Source organism: Populus trichocarpa, chromosome 5 (genome assembly GCF_000002775.5).
Source record: "Populus trichocarpa isolate Nisqually-1 chromosome 5, P.trichocarpa_v4.1, whole genome shotgun sequence".
In the NCBI taxonomy this organism is placed as follows: domain Eukaryota; kingdom Viridiplantae; phylum Streptophyta; class Magnoliopsida; order Malpighiales; family Salicaceae; genus Populus; species Populus trichocarpa.
This window is the reverse complement of record NC_037289.2, coordinates 16,302,744-16,321,983: the sequence shown is the minus strand read 5'-3', so window position 1 is coordinate 16,321,983 and position 19,240 is coordinate 16,302,744. Positions and strand designations below refer to the sequence as shown.

The 19,240-nt window shown below is 32.7% G+C and overlaps 2 protein-coding genes and 1 long non-coding RNA gene across 6 annotated transcripts; 2 read left to right on the top strand and 1 right to left on the bottom strand.

Annotated features, from left to right (window-relative positions):
- The first annotated feature begins 981 nt into the window (after positions 1–981).
- Positions 982–4,658, top strand: LOC7468895 (probable protein phosphatase 2C 9). 4 transcript variants are annotated; one of them, XM_024600904.2, is made up of 7 exons: positions 982–1,142; positions 1,377–1,515; positions 1,625–1,768; positions 2,429–2,668; positions 2,770–3,046; positions 3,977–4,131; positions 4,267–4,658. In XM_024600904.2, the coding sequence occupies exons 3-7, from the start codon at positions 1,730–1,732 to the stop codon at positions 4,405–4,407; spliced, it is 852 nt and encodes a 283-aa protein (XP_024456672.1). In that variant the 5' UTR covers positions 982–1,142; positions 1,377–1,515; positions 1,625–1,729; the 3' UTR covers positions 4,408–4,658. The 4 variants fall into 4 exon arrangements, with proteins under 4 accessions (XP_024456672.1, XP_052308786.1, XP_024456673.1 ...); XM_024600905.2 differs by lacking the exon at positions 982–1,142 and adding an exon at positions 1,206–1,224; XM_052452825.1 differs by lacking the exon at positions 982–1,142 and adding an exon at positions 1,226–1,244.
- An 812-nt stretch (positions 4,659–5,470) lies between these two features.
- LOC127905306 (uncharacterized) lies at positions 5,471–6,871 on the top strand. Its single transcript, XR_008059204.1, has 2 exons — positions 5,471–5,560; positions 5,640–6,871. It is a non-coding gene; the product is annotated as an uncharacterized LOC127905306 (long non-coding RNA).
- An 851-nt stretch (positions 6,872–7,722) lies between these two features.
- On the bottom strand, positions 7,723–10,690 carry LOC7486596 (14-3-3 protein 7). The gene is made up of 7 exons (XM_002306537.4): positions 10,522–10,690; positions 9,438–9,744; positions 8,956–9,043; positions 8,716–8,825; positions 8,372–8,520; positions 8,216–8,250; positions 7,723–7,989 (listed from the first exon to the last, which is right to left on the bottom strand). The coding sequence occupies exons 1-7, from the start codon at positions 10,586–10,588 to the stop codon at positions 7,984–7,986; spliced, it is 762 nt and encodes a 253-aa protein (XP_002306573.1). The 5' UTR covers positions 10,589–10,690; the 3' UTR covers positions 7,723–7,983.
- Positions 10,691–19,240: the final 8,550 nt, after the last annotated feature.

Sequence of the window (19,240 nt, the reverse complement as noted above, 5' to 3'; positions counted from 1 at the left end):
ATAAAATAAGTAACAATCAAAAGAATTATGACCAAATTTGATAGATAAAAAATTTCAATTAAAAAATATAAGGAAAAACCAAATAACAATTATAAAAATAAGGACTAAAATTAATATAAAAATTAAATTCTAAGGGATGAAATTGAAAAACAAATATTCAAAACAAAATATATATAGCAATCAAAAGTTTGAGGATCAAATTTGATATAATCAACAAATAATATGACATTTCTAAATTTTTCACAACTTCTGGAAAGTGTTTTCCGTCCAAAATAAAAGGAAAACACTTTTCTAGAAATCAAGCTAAATTTTTCTTTGACTGGAAAATATTGTTTTTTACCGGAAAATATTTTTCATTGACCAACTTTTCTAATGACAAATAAACATAAAATAATTTATAAAATAATTTTTTAAAAATCAATTTTCAAAAAACAAACACAGCCTAAAAGTAAATGGATTACTGGTTATATTTTATAATCAGTGCACTGCCACTTTTGAGACAAATGAGATGTGATTAATCCATTCCATCCCACCGTGTCGACACATGAAGGTGTGTATATATATATATATAAAGACCTGTTTGCTTGACCATCGAAAATCAATTTTGGCTCCCGAAATCTATTTTAACCGTGAAATGACAGTTATGACCCTTGCAAATCATTTATTACCAATTTCAACACGCTATGTGAACGGCCGTTTTGACCAATTTGTACAGGAAACCCGATTTGACCGTAAAATGGCAGGAAAAGAAATGAACAAAACCTATTAAAATGAATTTTACAATATAATATATAATACATGTATACTCTAAGAAAAAGTCACACAGACCATCCATTCATGCGCCCCGAGAACTATTCTATTGTGTAGTAAAAAAACCTCTGCAGTATTCCCCATAAGAGGTAGTGGCTGACTACTGATTTCACAGGACGATTTAAAGTAAACACCCCTTCTTGGGTTCTTGTAATAACTCTTGTTTACTATCTGAGGACAAAGAAAAAGGAAATTCGATTTCTGGCCCATGAGTCTTTCTGCGCAGGAGCAGGAGGTGGTGTCCCATGTACAGCTACAAAACAGAGAGAGGGACAAAAACAAAACAGTATTAACAGGGCAAAGTCAACAAGCAAGAAGTCTCTGCTCCTGCGGTATATATTAGTCTTTTTTCTTCTCTTTACTGTACTATTATTTCTCTGCCCCCCCTTCATTGCAAAAGACTCTCTTAGAGCGGTTAGAAAATCATCATATAGGCATCCTTCGATTCTCTCCTTCTCTCACAATCTTTTTTTATATATAATTATACTAGTAATTTCCTTTTATTTTTTTGTGCTTAGAAAAGGAGTTTCGATTGTTCTCTCATCTCGCCTTTTCTTTGTTTTTAGCATCATTTTTCCATTCAATTGGGTGTGCAAACTAGCAAGTAGTACAAACAAGGAACAGCAAAAAAAACCAGACTTTCCTCACCAAACAGGAACCACAAGCTACACCCATTCCGAGCTTTTAATTGGGGATAGTTTAGAGGTAATTCGTTTGTTTTGACTTGTTTCTTGGAAGGGGTTTTAGGTTTGTGTTTATAGGTTTTACATTTTAGTTTCATTTTTATGATCAAGTTTGGATTTTGATGGTGCAGATACTGGATTTGGGAGGTGGGTTTGGTTTGGAATCTTGAATATTGAAAGTGGATGGTGGGAATTTAACTGAACAAGTTGGAGGTTCTCTACATAGTTCTGTTTCTATGGATTGGTTATGCTGTTTTTTTCCTTCCTACTCTCAGGTAAAAAGATTATTTTTTTTCCTAGTTTTTATTATTTTGGTATGTGTTTGTGATTCTTTAATTGTTCTATTCTTATTTCTATTCGACGCATAACCTTGTTTCATGATTAGGTTGTAAGAATGGGTGGTGGAACATGGAGCTATACGTGTGATAGGCTATTTCTAGGGGGGAATTTTTCAGTTTTCGTATCAGTTTGGGATTTAATTGTGGATATACATTGGATAACCCATGGCTGAAAATTTTTGGTTACACAGATATACTTTTGGTTTCCGTTCTGTCAAGTGTCAATGTTTACCTACTTGTTTTGTGAGTTCTTCGGGGATCTAGAATTTACATAGTAGGTGTAGCTACTCGCTAAACCGTTCTAAAAGATTAGATTTACTGATGAGTTTACAGTATTAAGGTCTTCTATGTAACCCAAGAAGAAAACACAGTTGCAAGTTTCGCTATTGTTTTTCATTAATGTTATTGAGCAACTTTCTATACGTCAATTGCTTGTAGTGTAGAATTATATTTCTCATGTATTGCTTCATTTAGTCCCATTCTTGCCTGCCTCCTAATCTGAGTACTTTAGTGAATTAAAACTCAATTTTGCTTGCTTTCGTATTTCTCTTCGTCTTCTAATCATGTGACTTAGACTGTGATTATTGTTACATGTAGCTTGTGGGTGGGCGTTCATCGTCTACCTCCGGTAAGGGAAAGAATCATGAGGGTTTGATCAAGTATGGTTTCAGCCTAGTAAAAGGGAAAGCTAATCATCCAATGGAGGATTATCATGTTGCCAAGTTTGTGCAGATTCAAGAGCATGAATTAGGGCTTTTTGCTATTTATGATGGCCACTTGGGAGACACTGTGCCTGCATACTTACAGAAACATTTGTTTTCCAATATCCTGAAGGAGGTTTAGCATTGCTTCCAAACATTTTATTGATGGCCAAACATTTTGGTCTGCTTAAATAACTTCAGAATGCTTTCTAACACTTTATTATTTGATCCTTCTAGGAAGAGTTTTGGGTTGATCCCAACCGATCTATCTCAAAAGCCTATGAGAGGACTGACCAGGCAATTCTCTCTAATAGTTCTGACTTGGGGCGAGGAGGATCTACAGCTGTGACTGCTATCTTGATAAATAGTAAAAGACTATGGGTAGCTAATGTTGGAGATTCAAGAGCAGTTCTTTCAAGAGGAGGCCAGGCAAGGCAAATGACCACAGATCATGAACCCAACACTGAACGAGGCAGCATAGAGAACAAAGGCGGCTTTGTCTCAAACATGCCAGGTCTTTTTCACAGTAGCCATTATTAGTAATCTCTCTGTTTGAATATCTGCTCTTCTGAATTTAATATACACCAATGGCTTTCTGAGGAAATTATTGGCTGTTATTCTAATCTTTTTAGTGGGGAGCTGCTTCTAATTTTTTAACGCATAGTTTTAAGGCTTATGATTTATTCATGTGAAGCTAGAATTTGAAAGAATAAGACTAATTTTGAGTTTCTGAATATGCTCATTTGTCAGCCTTTTGAAATTCTCAAGCAAGTGAACCAATATCTTCCGAACCCAAATAAGATGTCATAACAATGAATGGTCTACTTAAATTAAATTTATGCAGCTTTCAGACAGTAATAGACAATTTAGAGTTCAGTGGCTTCCAGTTAACTTTGATCTGCATCAGAGCAATCTTTGAAAATAAAAAATAAGTATTCTCTAGAAGAGAGGATCTGTGGCACTTCCCCCCTGATCATCGCCTGGATTCATTTTGGATGAGTGAATGCATACATATTTGTTCATCATTCAAAGAATCTTTTCATAAGAATTTTAGTTTGCTCGTTATGTGGTGTTCTGCAGGTGGGTGGTGTTGAAGCTTTCATGCATATTGTTCAAATTGTTTTGCTTTTGGGTGTTCAAATCCATTCTGCATTTAAGAGCACTGAACGCTTCCTTCTATTATGAGATCCTCTTTTTTTCTTTTTTCTTTTTCCTGTAATTTCCTACCCTTCTTAGGCTTCCATGACCAAAGTCTCTTAAGGCACTTTGATACCTATGACATTAAGTGATTAGCTAAGGATTTCCATTTCTATGGGAACAGAAAATGTCATCAGAATATGAAGTATTTCCCTCTCTTTGCAAATGTTTTCTCAGCCAAGCAAACACTCTGTTCTATACCAATAACAATACTGTCGATCTCACTTCCTTTTGAACTTCTTTCCAGGAGATGTCCCTAGAGTTAATGGGCAGCTGGCAGTTTCTCGTGCTTTTGGGGACAAGAGCCTTAAATCACATCTGCGTTCTGATCCTGACATACAAGAAATCGACATAGATAACAACACAGAAGTTCTTGTACTCGCTAGTGATGGTCTTTGGAAGGTGAGTCATTTCATACTAACTTTGTTTTCTGTGTCGAGTCAGTGCTAACCACCTGGGCTGGCTAAAGAATCTGCAATGTGCTTGCATTAGAAAGAAGTCCATAAAATCTATCTTTTTCCATGTGAATATACACAGGTTATGTCAAATCAAGAGGCTGTTGATATTGCAAGGAGGATTAAAGACCCCATGAAAGCAGCTAAGCAGCTGACAACAGAGGCATTAAAAAGAGAAAGTAAAGATGACATATCATGTGTTGTTGTTAGATTTAGGGGGTAGAACCCTTTGCAAGATCATTGTTATCCAGGTGCCAGTATTACGTATTATAAGAAGAATTTCTTTACAGGGGTTGCCAATTGGTGAAAATACATACTTGGTTGGGGTAGTACTCAGGATCTCCAGTAGTTTGCAATTTGCTGAAGGGAAGAGAAGATTAGAAAGGATCCCCCATTGTAAAATTATTTTATTGATGTTGTGGTGTTTGATATTGTTTGATTTCTTTATGGAAGTGGATTAGAACATCTGATGTATATTGTGTTCTAAGCTGCCTAGAAGACCATTTTATCTTTGTTTTGATGAAGAAAGTGGTTTTGATTGCGATTGGAAGAACTTCACGGATCAATTCAGTGAACTTTATCTACCAAGACCATCCCTGCGTCTGCCTTTGTTGTGAGCTCTTCAGAGGTTCATAATTTTTTGAGTCTGATACGGCAGATCTTCCATCCGAAGTTCAATATTGATGTCCGCTCATGTTTTAGGCCAAACTGCTGCTAAAGCTTAAGCTTAACCTGCCTGGTTTTTTAGTTTCTTTTGGGGTCTGCACTATTTGCTTTCGGATCTGTCTTGGCTCCCAAGTCTTAATCAGGCTTCTTAAGTCGATGTTAGTGGAATTTATTATTATTTTTTTTTTTTAAGGAAGTTTGAATAGTGCAGTGACGCGGTTTTGACTGCAGTGTGTGGATATAAAATTTAAAGTTATTTGCCAATTATTTATTCGAAGGTTTTTTTGACGTTTTCACTTTATGGTGTATAGTACCGTAAGCTAGTATATACTTTTAGTGTTAGTATTTATACTTTATAGTATACAATTAAAAATGACATTAATACAATTAATTCATGACAGCAACCACCTTTGACGCTGCCATTCCCTCGCTGCTCTAAAAAAAGAAGAATGCTTGGTCTCTTATCAGTGTATGGGCCAGAGCCCAACTTCGCTATAGAATTCTAGAAAAACCCTACAGCTTAGCCCAGACCCAGCCGGCAAGTGGAGGCAATATTAGGGTTTAGTCATTCTAGCAGCCATCCTCGCTATATATATATACGCACCCACGCCATTGATGAAAGAAGCCACTAGTCCATATGGAGCTTCCACTTCTGCAATTTCCATCCCTCTGCTCTCCCTCCTCCCCTCTTGATTTTTGCAATAGTAATGGTAGGGTTGTTGGTGTTATTGATTTGTTTTTTAAAAAAAAGAAAAGGTTTCGAGTAATAAGATTTGCCTCTCCTTTCAGCTGCAAGGGATCAATTTCTTGACGGCTTTGTTCTAGAGGCATATATAAACTATTCGATCCAAAGTCTTGGGGTTTGTCAGATTATTATTTGCTCTTGCGGGGGCATTGTATTTTTCTCTGGCACCCATTTCTCTGGTACATTTCTCGAGAGTTTTCTATCATAAGAAAACTTTATATTTATTTTTTAAATCGAGTAAACATAATTTTTCAAAATAATAGGATAATTATCTTAAATTTCATTTTTAGGGAAAAGAAAGGGAGCTCAAACAAGCAATTATATTGTTTTGGAGTTACCCATTGGATTATTTTTCAATGGCACTGCTGCTCTCCAAGACTCCTAATATTGTCTGGTGTCTTCGATTTGTTTTTCTCTATGAGGGTTCTTGTTCTTGTTCTTATTAATATGTTTTTTCATAGAGAAAAAAAGTCATCCATTACAGAAGCCCATTAATAGCCCACTGAAATGGAACTCACTAGCAGAGCTCTGCACCAGCTAATCAAATAGTTTTAATGCACATAAACTTGATGTGTAGTTGCGGTCCAAAATATATTAGATAATTACTTAAGTGAGTAAAAAATGTTTAGTTTATAAGCATATAATATTATAAGACTATTTAAAACTTGTAATCATAATAAAAGACTAGCATATATACTAGATAAATATTAAATCATGCATAAGAAACTGAAATTAACTTTCAGCATGCATGATTAAACATATATTAAAATTATATTTAAACTAAAAGCATAAAGCTAAGATTAATTATTTATTTTTAAAGTTTTAATGTTCATTACTTTGTGAAAAAAGACTAATTTTAATAAACTCATGATTATTTTTAAGCGAGGTCTAATATACTCAAAAGAATATTCACCCGAATATCTCTGCGATGACCGATCTAAGTTCTGGGCTAGGAGGAAAGTAAAGAGGAAAAACAAGAGTTTTATAATTGAAGGGAATTAGCTGGAAAAAAGGTCAACTAATAAAGAGTGCAAGAAAAGTCACAAAATTCTGTAGAATTTCTGTCCGAAATTGTCTAGAAAAATCAACTAGAAGCATTCTCCAGCCCTCTTTTACGGAGTATTTGGAGCAAAACTAATAAAGAATTAATTCTATTAATTACTAGAATTAATTATTATTATTACCAGCTTTGATTGTCTGTCATGAAATAGAATTAAATCTTACAATTTTAGCTTTAAATATGATATTTTAAGATAATTTCCAAGTAAACAAACAACCGATCAGAATGATACAAGATTCTAGCTTTCACAGCGCTAGTAATATCTTCGACAACCATCACCGGACTTGTGGTCCAAATGAATTCCATGTGAATATTCATCGCTTGATCTAATTCTGTAGCATCTACCAGTCTCACGGCCAAATCAATAACTTCCAAATGTTAGCTATTCCCACCAAACTGTCAACCATGCGTACCTGTTCATCTCTGAATTTTAAGAACAAACCACACAATCCTTAAAGAACGTGTTTGGTTCAAAGTGAATTAGCCACTCAATGGTTAGAGGCAAAAGAGTCAATTGAGTTCTAATAAAAGAGTGGCAGGGAAATCAAAAATAAAAGAGGATTACATGAATTTCTTGGAGCTCTTCATTACGTCGAGGCAGCTTTGGCTACGGCAACGGTTTGAATGCCATCATCAACTGCCCACTTTTACGAGCTTAAATATGTTTAGTCTTGATTTCCACACATGAATCGGCCATTTAATTATCTCATCACGCATTCTCGTGTGTACTTTAATAATCTCTCTTCATTTGCCCGACTTCACAATATCAATGCATGTGCTCGAAGGTTCATTTCATGCTTTGAGTGAAAACATATGAATCTTACAATACACTTCCACAGAACCAAGTCTCAACAGAAAACTAATCATTTACAGGCCATCACAACGTCACACTTCAGAAGGTTTCAGATGCATTAGATCCCCTGCATCAATCAGTTTATCCATAGCGAAATGAATGACAAACCAGGAAATGAACTGATTCCAACAATCTGATGCACTACCAGTGAGCAAGCAGGAAAAAAGTGAGCGAGAGATGTACAAATCTGAATGGTAAAAATGCCACAACCAAATGCGAGAAAAAGAATCTGTTGATTTGCAATGGCAATTTAAGGGGCGTTAAAGCTATAGATTTTTAACGCAGACCACAATCATCCAAGTAGAGTGTTCTAAGAGAAAAAGAAGACACAACGAAGGGTCTTAAAACATTTGTTCAGCAAATAGATACATGCCAATGGTCCACCATTCCCCGTACTACTACTGAGAGTCATTCTCGCATGTTCCTCCCTTCTTCAACTAACCCAATCTTAAAGAATTGCTCTCCACAATCCCGGCTAATTCTGCAAAATTAATTCTCATTAGAGTAAATGGAGAAAATAAGAAACATTAATAACAAGCTCCGGGAAAACATCAACATGCCAAAAGGCAATCCAATCAAATGATGAGTGCTTTACATGCTCTGTGTATGTATTTATCAAAGGTATGCAGGCGTGCCTGTATGAATGTGCAGGTGTGCAAGTTCGAATAACACCCACACACAGATTATAAAAGCTCAGTTTTGCTTACCACTGCCTTAGGTTCATCAGCTGCAGATTGCTCACCTGCCAAATTAAATAGCACCTTCATTAGTCAATGGCCATTTACAATCGAAGTTCTTGACTTCATAGTCCAGTTATTAAACTCATATTACTTCCATTATCAAGTTACAACTTCGAATATCACCTCCTTCCTCTGGCAGATCTGAGGTCCATAAAGTGAGATTGTCCCTAAGTAGCTGCATGATAAGGGTACTGTCCTTGTAGGAGTCCTCATTGAGGCTATCAAGTTCTGCTATAGCATCATCAAATGCTTGTTTAGCCAGGCGGCAGGCCCTGCATGATACAGATGTAGTTTAAAAATAAGATGCATTATTCAGAGCTTACAGCTAAAGCACTATCTGAAGTCCTCAAGTTCAACAAAATGGGTGTGTGCATGATGTATTTACAACAACAAAAAATATTGAATGTGTTTCAGCATGTTAAGCGAGAAAGAGATGCATGTTAAGCGAGAAAGAGATGCATGTTAACCTTTCGGGGGAGTTCAAAATCTCATAGTAGAAAACAGAGAAGTTTAGAGCCAGGCCAAGTCTAATTGGATGAGTTGGAAGCAAATCTGAGATCGCAGTAGAGGTTGCTGCCTGCAGCACAAAAGAACGACATTAGTACTTTGATTAAATTATATATCAGCTTCATAATTAAAAAGTTAAAGTGACAAAGAAGAGAGAATAAAAGAAACTCTGGGAGAAAAAGATGATTAACAAATACTACCTCATAAGCCTTGAGGGACTGATCCGCAGCTTCTTTACGTTCATCAGCACCTTTAAACTCAGCCAAATAACGATAATAGTCTCCCTTCCTGCCTCGAAAGAAAACACAAAAAGAAAAAAAAGAAAAGATCCAACATAAGCAATAGAATCAATTAAAGGAAGTTTGAGCATTGCAAGCTACTATACAAACACAGATATGATAGTTAATAGAAAAGAAGGTTATATAACCTGTGGAATGAATAAAATGAATTCAACACATATAAATTCATAAACAAGAGAATTCTTGTCGTTTACCTATTCTTGCTCTATATATAAGAATTTGGTTGCATGGATCCATAAGAAATAAACCTAATCTGTAGAGCCTTTTGTCTATCATTCAGGAGTTTATAAGGCATCAACAACCTTATTTTGTTAGCCATCCTGAGATTATTTGCCCCACCTTTCAAAATAACTCAACAGTAAGGATAGTGCAATAAATCTTACATCTTATAGTAAAAGACAGTAGATTCCCCAGTTGAAGAGGATGGGATGAGATGCTGATCAATGACTGATAATATATCATTGCAGATCTTTGCAAGCTCATCTTCAACACTCTGCATGTACTCCTTTATCCTTTTCACATTCTGTTCATTCCCCTTGGCCTCCTCCTTCTGTTCAATGGAAGAAAGTATCCTCCACGATGCCCTTCTAGCGCCAATGACATTCTTGTAACCCACGGACACCAGATTCCTCTCCTCCACTGTCAATTCCACATCCAACTTTGCAACTTTCTTCATTGCTTCTACCATCTCTGCAGCAATTGGTTTTTAATGTCATGTTTTCATATTCAATATAATTTACCTACATTTTGTTTTTAAGAAAAAAGAAAAGGAAAGGAACAACAGCAATTCAACTGAATAAATTAGGCCAAATGGAAGTGAAATAAAACTAATAGAATCAAAATTAGAAACCTTCTGTATCAAATATTAAGAATGGGAAAAGAACACGGTTGCCTCATTTTAATTGCTATGTGAACCACAACAATCATCCATAAAAAAATCTTCAATTATTACACTCCTCTCTCAATTTAGCACAACAGAAGAGTGCGTACTCATTCATCAATGGGTTGCTTAGAAAAGCTTAGCGTTATTCAAATCCTCGAATATCAAAAAAAAAAAAAATGTTATTCCCCTCTCTTTTTTTAACCCATACACAACCTACATACCGAAAAGAGTGAGCCATCATGGGAACACAGTACTACCAAATCGAAATGCTAAAAAACAATTAACAGATTTAATTCTATTAAAAGTCCAGAAAATCCTTTATGGTCATTCTTATTTCTAAGCAACTATAATAATGTAGTAATTAGGGTTCTAACAAGCAAGCGTATCAGTCAATACAGCCACTAAATCAGCGTATTAAAACACAAATCCACCCTTGTAAGCATCCACTAAATCATAGGGAAAAATGAGAACATAGAGCAGCAGCAGGAATTAAGCGTGATAAATTAACAAGATAAAAGGAAAATGAAAGCAAGAAAGAAATAAAGAGTCGCAGCTTGTGGATCTCGATTGAACAAAGCACATACCATCATATCTCTCAGCTTGCTCTGCAAGTCTCGCCAAGTATACCTGTTGTTCTCTCTCCCTCTCCATGCTTTCTATCTCTCTCGTTCTCGCTCTCCTGTCTGATTTGTTTTTGCTATTGCGGTTTTTGGTTGCCTGGGTAACTGTTATGATGAGATTTGTTGGTACATACTTTTCTAATGGGCCGTTGGTTTCGACTTTTAAGGTGGGTTTGGAATTGTGATGTAGACGGTGATGGTTTAAATATATTTTTTATATAAAAATATATTAAAATAAAATTATTTTATTTTTAATAACAATACATTAAAATAATTTAATAATATAAAAAAATTTAAATAAAAAGATTTAAAATTTTAAAACAATATAATTTGCCCAAAAATTTCGAAACACACTATAAAAAATTATAAAATGATACGATTATAGTTAAGATTGGGTTTTAAAGAGTTCGAGAGTTAAATCATGACCATTTAAATTAGGGTTTCAGAAGTTAAAAAATAACTCACGCAATGGGTACTTGGTATTTTTTTAAAAGTAATTTTTATTAAAATAATTTTTAAAATTTTTTTATTTTAAATAATGTGAATTAAGATAATTCAAAAAATACTAAAACAAACCATTAAGTTAATATTTTGTTTAAAATAAATATATTTTAAAAAAGCATAAAAAAAAAAATCGTGCCCTTGTACCTTTTAGCATTTAGTCATATTCACCCTCCACCCTATTTCGGTTCAAGTGAAAGACATTTTTAACCCTTTCATTCAAGTCAGGCAAAAAGTCTTTTAATTTGATTAAGATCGCCAATTGACTACTCTTTCACTAATTAAACCTGAACACGGACGAATCCATTCTAAAATTTATCACATGTTTTCATCCCATACCTCTCTCTCTCTCTCTCTCTCTCTCTCTACTGTATAAATTTGGTCAAATTAATTCTTCTATTAATAAATTAGGTTTTACTAATAAAATCAAGTATAATAAATTACTAAACCTAATCCAATGATTTTTTATGCTTTATTTTAATAAAGCATTAGGTTTTACTAATAAAATCAAGTATAATAAATTATTAAACCTAATCCAATGATTTTTTATGCTTTATTTTAATAAAGCGTAAAATGAAGGGCTACTCTTTATTGATACTTTATTTTTTTTTAGTTAATGTAATCTAATAATAGTTATTTATAATTTATTTTATTTGTTAATGTAACCTAATAATAGTTAAATTATTTATTTTATTAGTTAAGTCTAAATTATTTTAGAATTTTTAATTTGATTTAAATTTATATAATATAATAATACCTGATGATTTTTAAAATGAAAACATATTCACATTTAATTGAATAATTGAATAAAAATTGATTAACCAGCAACAACGTGCTGAAACTAAAAACAGATAAATTTCCTTGATGGAAATGATTAAAAAGGTTTAAAAAACTCTTAAAATTTAAATAACAATTTTTTCATGATCTATACAATGGAAAAGTGGTTTCACACGATTGAAAATTGAAAATACAACAAGGATATAGTGATTTTGGCAAGCTGATTAGTTAATTTGATTAAGTTCAATAAGCTTGATTAATTTAATAAAATAATACAAAAATATTAATAAAAAATAAAATAAATAAAAAATAGTAATAATTAACTATAAAAAAATAAGCTTCAGCATCATACTCGGTAGAATAAGAAAGAAAAGCTTATTGAACACTCATCATCGCTCCGACGTGGACATGGCTCCACCACCAAAAAGAGCTCGTCAAGATAGTTCTAACGCCGTTATAAAAGGTTGTACGATGACACCAAAAGAGGCCACATGCGATGTTAAAGAAACGACCCAAAAAACAAACCAAATAAAATATCATGAAGCGAACATCTCATGTTTATATTTAATCAGTTAATTTAATTTAATTCAAAAACTAAAATTAACAAAGAATGATAAATAAAAAGACCCGAGCTAACCCGACTCATTTTCAAAATCAATGAAAAAATCTATAAAAAACAAATAAAAAAAATAACAGAGCTTAATCTCTAATTAAATAAATGTTGAAGGATGAAACTAAAAAAAAAAACATAAGCTTAAAAAAGAAAAGGAAAAAAAAATTAAACCCAGAAGAATCTCCTAAACCTATTTTAATCTCTCAAACTTGTAACCTGTGAAATCCTAGACTTGAACTCAATTAAAAAACTAATTTCCAACTAATTTAATGTTAAATGATGAAACCGAGAAAAAAAATATCAATTTAAAAAAAACAAAGTAAAAAAAAACAATCAAAAGAACGAGAATCAAATCAATAGGAAACAAAAACTTGAGGATAAAATCATAAAAAAATTATCTCATATAAATTAAATAGCTATCAATTGAATGGAGACTAAATCTGACATATGAAAAATCAGAGGATAAAATTGGAAAAAAATAAAAATTTTAAACTTATTTCAAATAATAATTAAAAGAACATGGACCAAATCTGAAGGAAAAACAAATTGAATGGCTGCTTTGAAAATTTAGAGGGTCAGACATGGAAATCAAGGAGAAGAAAGAAAAAAAAAAGGTCATCAGCGCTAAACTAGTGGTTAGTAAGCCACAAGTATCACCTAGTGATGGAGGGGTCGTCGAAATGATTCTAACACTACCTCGAAAGCCACCTTGTGGTGGTCAATTGCCTTTTCATACGTCACTCGAATGGTGTAGCCAAAACCCATATGTTGACATGTGAAATGCACCTGTTAAAAAATAATATTTATATTTATTAAATTACTAATTTGATGCTTATTCAACTTGATTTTAACACAAAAAAAAAAAAACAAGATGAAATACAAAAATAGCCTATGGGCGCGAGTTAAAGAAAATTTTTTTTTAAGGATAATTTAGTTATCTGATTGTGTTTTAAAAAATGAAAGTACAAAAAATCCTTTGGACCCAAATTTAAAGAAGATTTGCTTTTAAGGATAATTTAATCATTTCATCGTGCTTTAAAAATGTTATGAGATCGATTTATCTCTATCAATTTGGTAATGACTAATAGACCCCCGAGAAAAGATCTTATTACCTTTAATAACTAGTTCATTGGTTTTTTTTATTAGAGAAAGACTGAACCCTACTAGTGTTTTTGTAATTAATGATCATTATGGTTCCTCTTTGTTTCTAGATTTTTGTCTATTTCTTTTGTTTTATTTAATGAGAAATGTCATGTTGTTTTTTTTGTTTTTTCTTAGTTGATGACAACATCATTTTTTTCTTTTTTTCATTCAATAATATAGTTTTCTCTAATTATTTTCATATTTATTTTTAAAGCCTAACGCAAATGGTGAGGTGTGTGGAAATGACGAAACCAAATGTTTTTAAACGAGAAAGACAATAAATTTATTGGAAAATTACCTTGAATTTTCTATAATTTAGTTTTTTTTTTTTTTTACTTTGCCTCTATTCTTTCAAAAATTACAATTTATGTCTTTAGTCAACATAGTTTTAAAATTTAGAAAGAAAAAAAAAATGAATCTACCCTTATATATAATATACTACAAAATCCTATGGAGATGAATGAAACAAAATTATCTCTAACACAACCAATAAAACTCGAATAAAAATTCAATAGCCTCTTAACAAATATATCAATCTTTCAACTTTCAATTAACAGAGATATAAACACAAATTCAATCAAAATCTTTCAACTTTTAGTAGATTTAATACTTTATACATGTACATATTTATTTTTGTGTTTATATCTCGAGTTTCATTTGTGATTTTTCCAAAGATTAGGGGAGTTTTGATTTGTGAATGATGTCAAAGTTTGATGAGACGAAGTTTTGTGGTGATATGGATTTCTTTTATGCTCCCTTTATGGAAGGAGATATGATTGGTCATCGAGATGAACCAAAGGTTACTGCGGAGGGTGTGAAGAGAGATACACACACAATAATGAGAGTGTCGTAGAAGATGGATCTCTAATTTTTAATTTTTAGCAGAGGAAAAGGTATAGGAAGGGACAAAAGTAGTCCATTTAATATCACGTCATGTCCCTTCAATTTCATCATTTACATTACATACTTTTTTGTCAAGAAAATGAAAATGAAACCCCAAATATAATGTCAATATAAAAACTTTAACCAAATAAACTCAAGATAAAAAAGGAAAGCAAAAAAATTCCCACGATCTTATTTAAAGGAAAGCAAAAAAATTCTCACAATCTTATTTTCTTTTCATAAATGTTTTTATCCTTTAACATTATGAATGAATCATTCATGGACAATAAGCAACATTAGTCATGCCAACTACTATCCATGATGGGTTTATAGGATAAGTTAAGAACAAATTAAGAAAAAGAAAGACATGGCTCTGACTTCATACTTCCTTATATTACTACCAGATGGGAAAAAAAATCTTATGGTTGTCAAGCTCAAGGTAATGAGATGAGACATCAAGTTAAGACAAAACAAAAACAAGGATCTTGTATTAGAATTGTATTTCTAAATTGATATATTAGCATTGGGACAAAAGAGGGCAACATCATGTAATATACAAGCCCTGATTACAAATATTTGTTTTCCTAAAATAAAGGTAGAGAAAAAAAAAGATTCAGGTAGTCTTCTGGTTGGTCCGTTAAATGGTGAAGGATAGAGAATGGTGCATTACCTCTTCCTAATTTATTTTCACATATGAATTTAGATGAACCACTACCTTTAATCCATTGGATATTTCATTGTAGATGAGGGAGATGGTGGGTGTGAGGTAGTCATGGTGGCTAGACAATGGTGGTCGACAATAAAAAAAAAAAAAGAAGGAGAAGAGATGGTGGCTGGGATAGTAGAGAAATGAGTTTCAAAAGTTAGTTTTTTTTTTTTACTTTATAGAAATTTTGTAATTTTATATTTTTAGTACTGCAAGGCTCTTTAGTCATTAATTAGGATATAATAGTTACCATGTAAATAATTCAACTTTTTTTGTTGACCTTTTTTAAAAAAATGTAAAGTGTTGTAAATATATAAACACTAGGATGTAAATTATAATTTCTTAAAGAATTGAAAAAAAGTGAAAATAATGATTAAAATATATGAGTCTTAAGGTAATTTTTCTAAATTTATTTCTTACCTTATTGTTGGGTAGGGATTTCATTCTAATAATTTTGATGTCTTAACTCAAGTAATCATTATGTCGAGCTTTTATTAACCAAATATGATTTTAGTTTTCTTGGATTTATTCTTTTATATATATGGGTTCTAGGGTTTTTGGCCTCTGGGTTTGCATCATACTCATATGGCTAGGACTTGGTAAAATTCTATTTTAAGATCTTTGGAGTTCATGTTTAGTGCGTCCAGTTTGAGAACACTCTTTATGATAGGAGGGACTCTTATATAAGGTTGGAGTACGATTGTTCTCTTACCTACTTTTCTTCACATTATTTTGTTTTATTCCTTCAAGAAATTAAAGTTGTCTACGTGTATTCGGTGGTGCATGCAATAAAGCAAGTTGTTGTGTCATTCATTAAGGGAGTGTGATAAAGTTCAAAATTGTTCTGATATGGCTAGAGCAACTTGAGCGAGAACTTTTATTTATAGACGATTTGAAGAGATTGATGTACCTACAGTGGGGAGGTCAGTTACTCTCTTGTGTCTTGGAATTTTTAAGTCATTGGCTATAGAAAGAACTTTTAGTGATAGTGATGTATGAAAAGAGAATGAACTAGCCTTTATTTGTTTTCCATAACCAACACCACTAACGAAGTAAGAAAAAACTTCAAAGAAAACAATAACATAGAAAAGTGTGATGTATGAAAAGAGAATGAACTAGCCTTTATTTTGTTTTCCATATTTTTGTTTTTCATAGCCAGCACCACTAACGAAGTAAGAAAAACCTTTAAAGAAAACAATAACATAGGAAAGTGTATGGTGTGATTGTTACGTGTGTTATTCTATCGTGGCTCGTGTTTTCTTACTTGGTGACCTAAGGTATTTATATACCTCAGTCACACAAAATTATCTTGTACAAAATAGAGTTGCAAATATATATCATGTAGAAGTAACCATAGAAAATAATTACCTTTATCATAGAGGTTGTCTCGTGTCCCCCGCGCGGTGTTTGATGGCGTTTTTCATTTGTTTGCTTGTTCTTGGGAGTCGCCACCTAGTATTTGATTCAGGATTACTAGGAATCTCGGATGTACTGGTCTTTGTCAGAGATTCACGGGTAAGGGACTGGTTGTTGCTAGGAAAGGTACTAGCACCTATAGCGCACCTTACCTGAGGTAAGCTGCTTCGTGATTTGATGTGATTTTTAAAAAAATTAACATATTAGCCAAATTCTTAAGGCTTTAATAAATCAATTATTAAATCCCAAAATATATGCAAAAACATGTTCTTGCATTTTCACGGGAAATACAACATAATTTTATTTATACCCAAGATATTTGATTGTATGAAAATTAAAACATTTAATCCTTTTTTATTTTTTAACATTTACAAAATACATACATAAAAAAAATACAAAAGCACATACATCCCTTTTTTTACTATGTTTACTCACCCATAATTACATGTTTACAAAATAACATAAATTAAAAAAAAAAAACTAACAGTAATCTAAAATACATGTTCCAACATGTAAAAATTACAAAACAGACCCCTAAAAAATCCAGGAATTGCAGAGGAGGACTTCTGGGAATGCAAGAACAGTGGCGGCATGTTTCCTCCACGCACAACCGCCACTGGCGGCATGTGGGTTCACGCACCATTGTAAAGTATACCCTCAAGTATTAAAGATACAAAAAAAATATGATGTTAAAATATTAGCTTTAGAACGATTAGGATTTAACCCGATAATATAGAGACTTCATCACGAAGAAAGATCTGTCTTGAACCTTAGATGAGACCAACAGATAGAAACACAACTTAGAATAACAATCAATCAACAATTTAGTTTATCTTAGGTAAGGTGCATGAGGAGTGATACATTTGCCCCTTACACAACTAGTCCCCTTACCCAGACTCTCGTAGACCAATAAGTTTTCTAGTGATCATGATATTAGATGGCGACTCCCTCAAATCATGCATATACCTATAGCTTCTACAACAGAGAATTAGGTGTGCATAAGGTGGTGGTATGACGTGCGAACATATTGTGATAATATTTTCTTTTTCTTTTTCATCCTTTTTTTTTCCTTGTCTTTTATATGTTGTCCATTGAAGCAAATTTGGGGATTGAACTAGAGAGTTGTTAAAGAATCAGGGAGTAAGATGCAAATTTGGGTCAAATAACTAGCTGTAATTCGTTCTTTTTTATTATTATTTTTTAGGATTGTTGAGCCAATTGAACAATAGTTATCAAGTCTTGGCTGTTGGACCTTGGCCCAACAAATTGATCAGGCAACATTATTCAATCTATTATATTATTTATTAGCCTTGAGGTTTTTGACCAATCAATAGGGCAGCGTTTGCTTACTATTCAATGATAGAAAAAACAGAGACAATAGAGACAGAGAAGGCAAGACAAAAAAGAAAATAAAAACAAAATTGTGTTTGGTAGTGAAGTACAAGATAAAGTGATTGTCTTTATATCGTGTTTGGTTATGTTGGACAAGACAATAAAATATGAAAAGTCTATTTTACCCTTAATATGTATTTTTGTCAGACTTACATATTTAAAAAAAATAATTGGATATTATTTTTTTCAATTTAGTTTATATTGAGTGTTGAAAATAATAATATTACAATAATTATAGTTATAAAACCAGGATTAACTTAATGGGTTGACTTATGGCCTAAATTGGTCCAAGTTTAAGAAAAAATAGAGGAAGAGTTGATTAGATATGACCTGGTCAAAAATCCAAGTCGAAAAAAAAAACCACGTGTTAAGAACCCGTTGACTTTTTAAAAAAATATTGATCAAAACAAGGTTACTTTAATTATTTTTCTAAAAAAAAATTTAGGTTAGCCGAGTTGACACTCTTAACCCTGACTTGAACCTTGTCTCGGGTCAACTACCGGGTCAAGTTTCAAAACCATGATATTAATCACTTTTATCCATACATTGATTCGGTTCAACCCATGTTGATCCTCTCGATTTGTGACTTGAGCTTTGCCTCAGTCGACTCTGAGTCAAATTTTTAAACTATGATAATAACAATTTTTATCCTTACGTTGACTCGGGTCACCCGGGTTGACCCTCATGATCCTTGACTTGGGCCTTACTCCTGGTTGACCCTCGAATTAAATTTTAAAATTATGATAACAACTATAAAAATCTTATGTTGAATTGGGTTGATCTGGGTTACCCTTTTCTCATGTGACTTGGGCTTTATCCCAGGTCGACTACTGAGTTGGGTTTCAAAACTATGATAATAACAATTTTTGTCCTTATGTTGACCTGAATCAATGGTCAACCTCACTCGTGAACCAGGTCTTGCCCTAGATCAACCCCCAAACTGGATTTTAAAACTATGACAATAACCATTTTTATTTTTACGTTGACTCGGGTCAACCCGACCCATGACATGAGGCTCGACCAATGACCTAGCCTTTGCCTTGGATCATCTCCTGAGTTGAGTTTTAAAAGTACAATAATAACCATTTGTATCCTTACATGTCGTAGTTGGATAATTTTGGAATTGAAGGTTTTTTACAAGGATATTTTAAGAATAAAAATAATAAATATTGTATTTGGAGACATATTCATTTTGTACCTCATGTTTTGAAAATATAGAAATTCACTCTAAAATTGTTTAAGAGATAAATTTA

What these genes read in the sequence shown, in the direction of transcription:
- LOC7486596 (XM_002306537.4), bottom strand. Translation starts at nt 10,588, where the DNA reads ATGGAGAGGGAGAGAGAACAACAGGTATACTTGGCGAGACTTGCAGAG. An exon ending in GCAAGCTGAGAGATATGATG is followed by an intron (nt 9,745 to 10,521) that starts GTATGTGCTTTG and finishes CAATTGCTGCAG; the next exon opens with AGATGGTAGAAGCAATGAAG. An exon ending in AGTCCCTCAAGGCTTATGAG is followed by an intron (nt 8,826 to 8,955) that starts GTAGTATTTGTT and finishes TTTGTGCTGCAG; the next exon opens with GCAGCAACCTCTACTGCGAT.
- LOC7468895 (XM_024600904.2), top strand. Translation starts at nt 1,730, where the DNA reads ATGGATTGGTTATGCTGTTTTTTTCCTTCCTACTCTCAG. An exon ending in TTTCCAATATCCTGAAGGAG is followed by an intron (nt 2,669 to 2,769) that starts GTTTAGCATTGC and finishes TGATCCTTCTAG; the next exon opens with GAAGAGTTTTGGGTTGATCC. An exon ending in CTTTGTCTCAAACATGCCAG is followed by an intron (nt 3,047 to 3,976) that starts GTCTTTTTCACA and finishes ACTTCTTTCCAG; the next exon opens with GAGATGTCCCTAGAGTTAAT.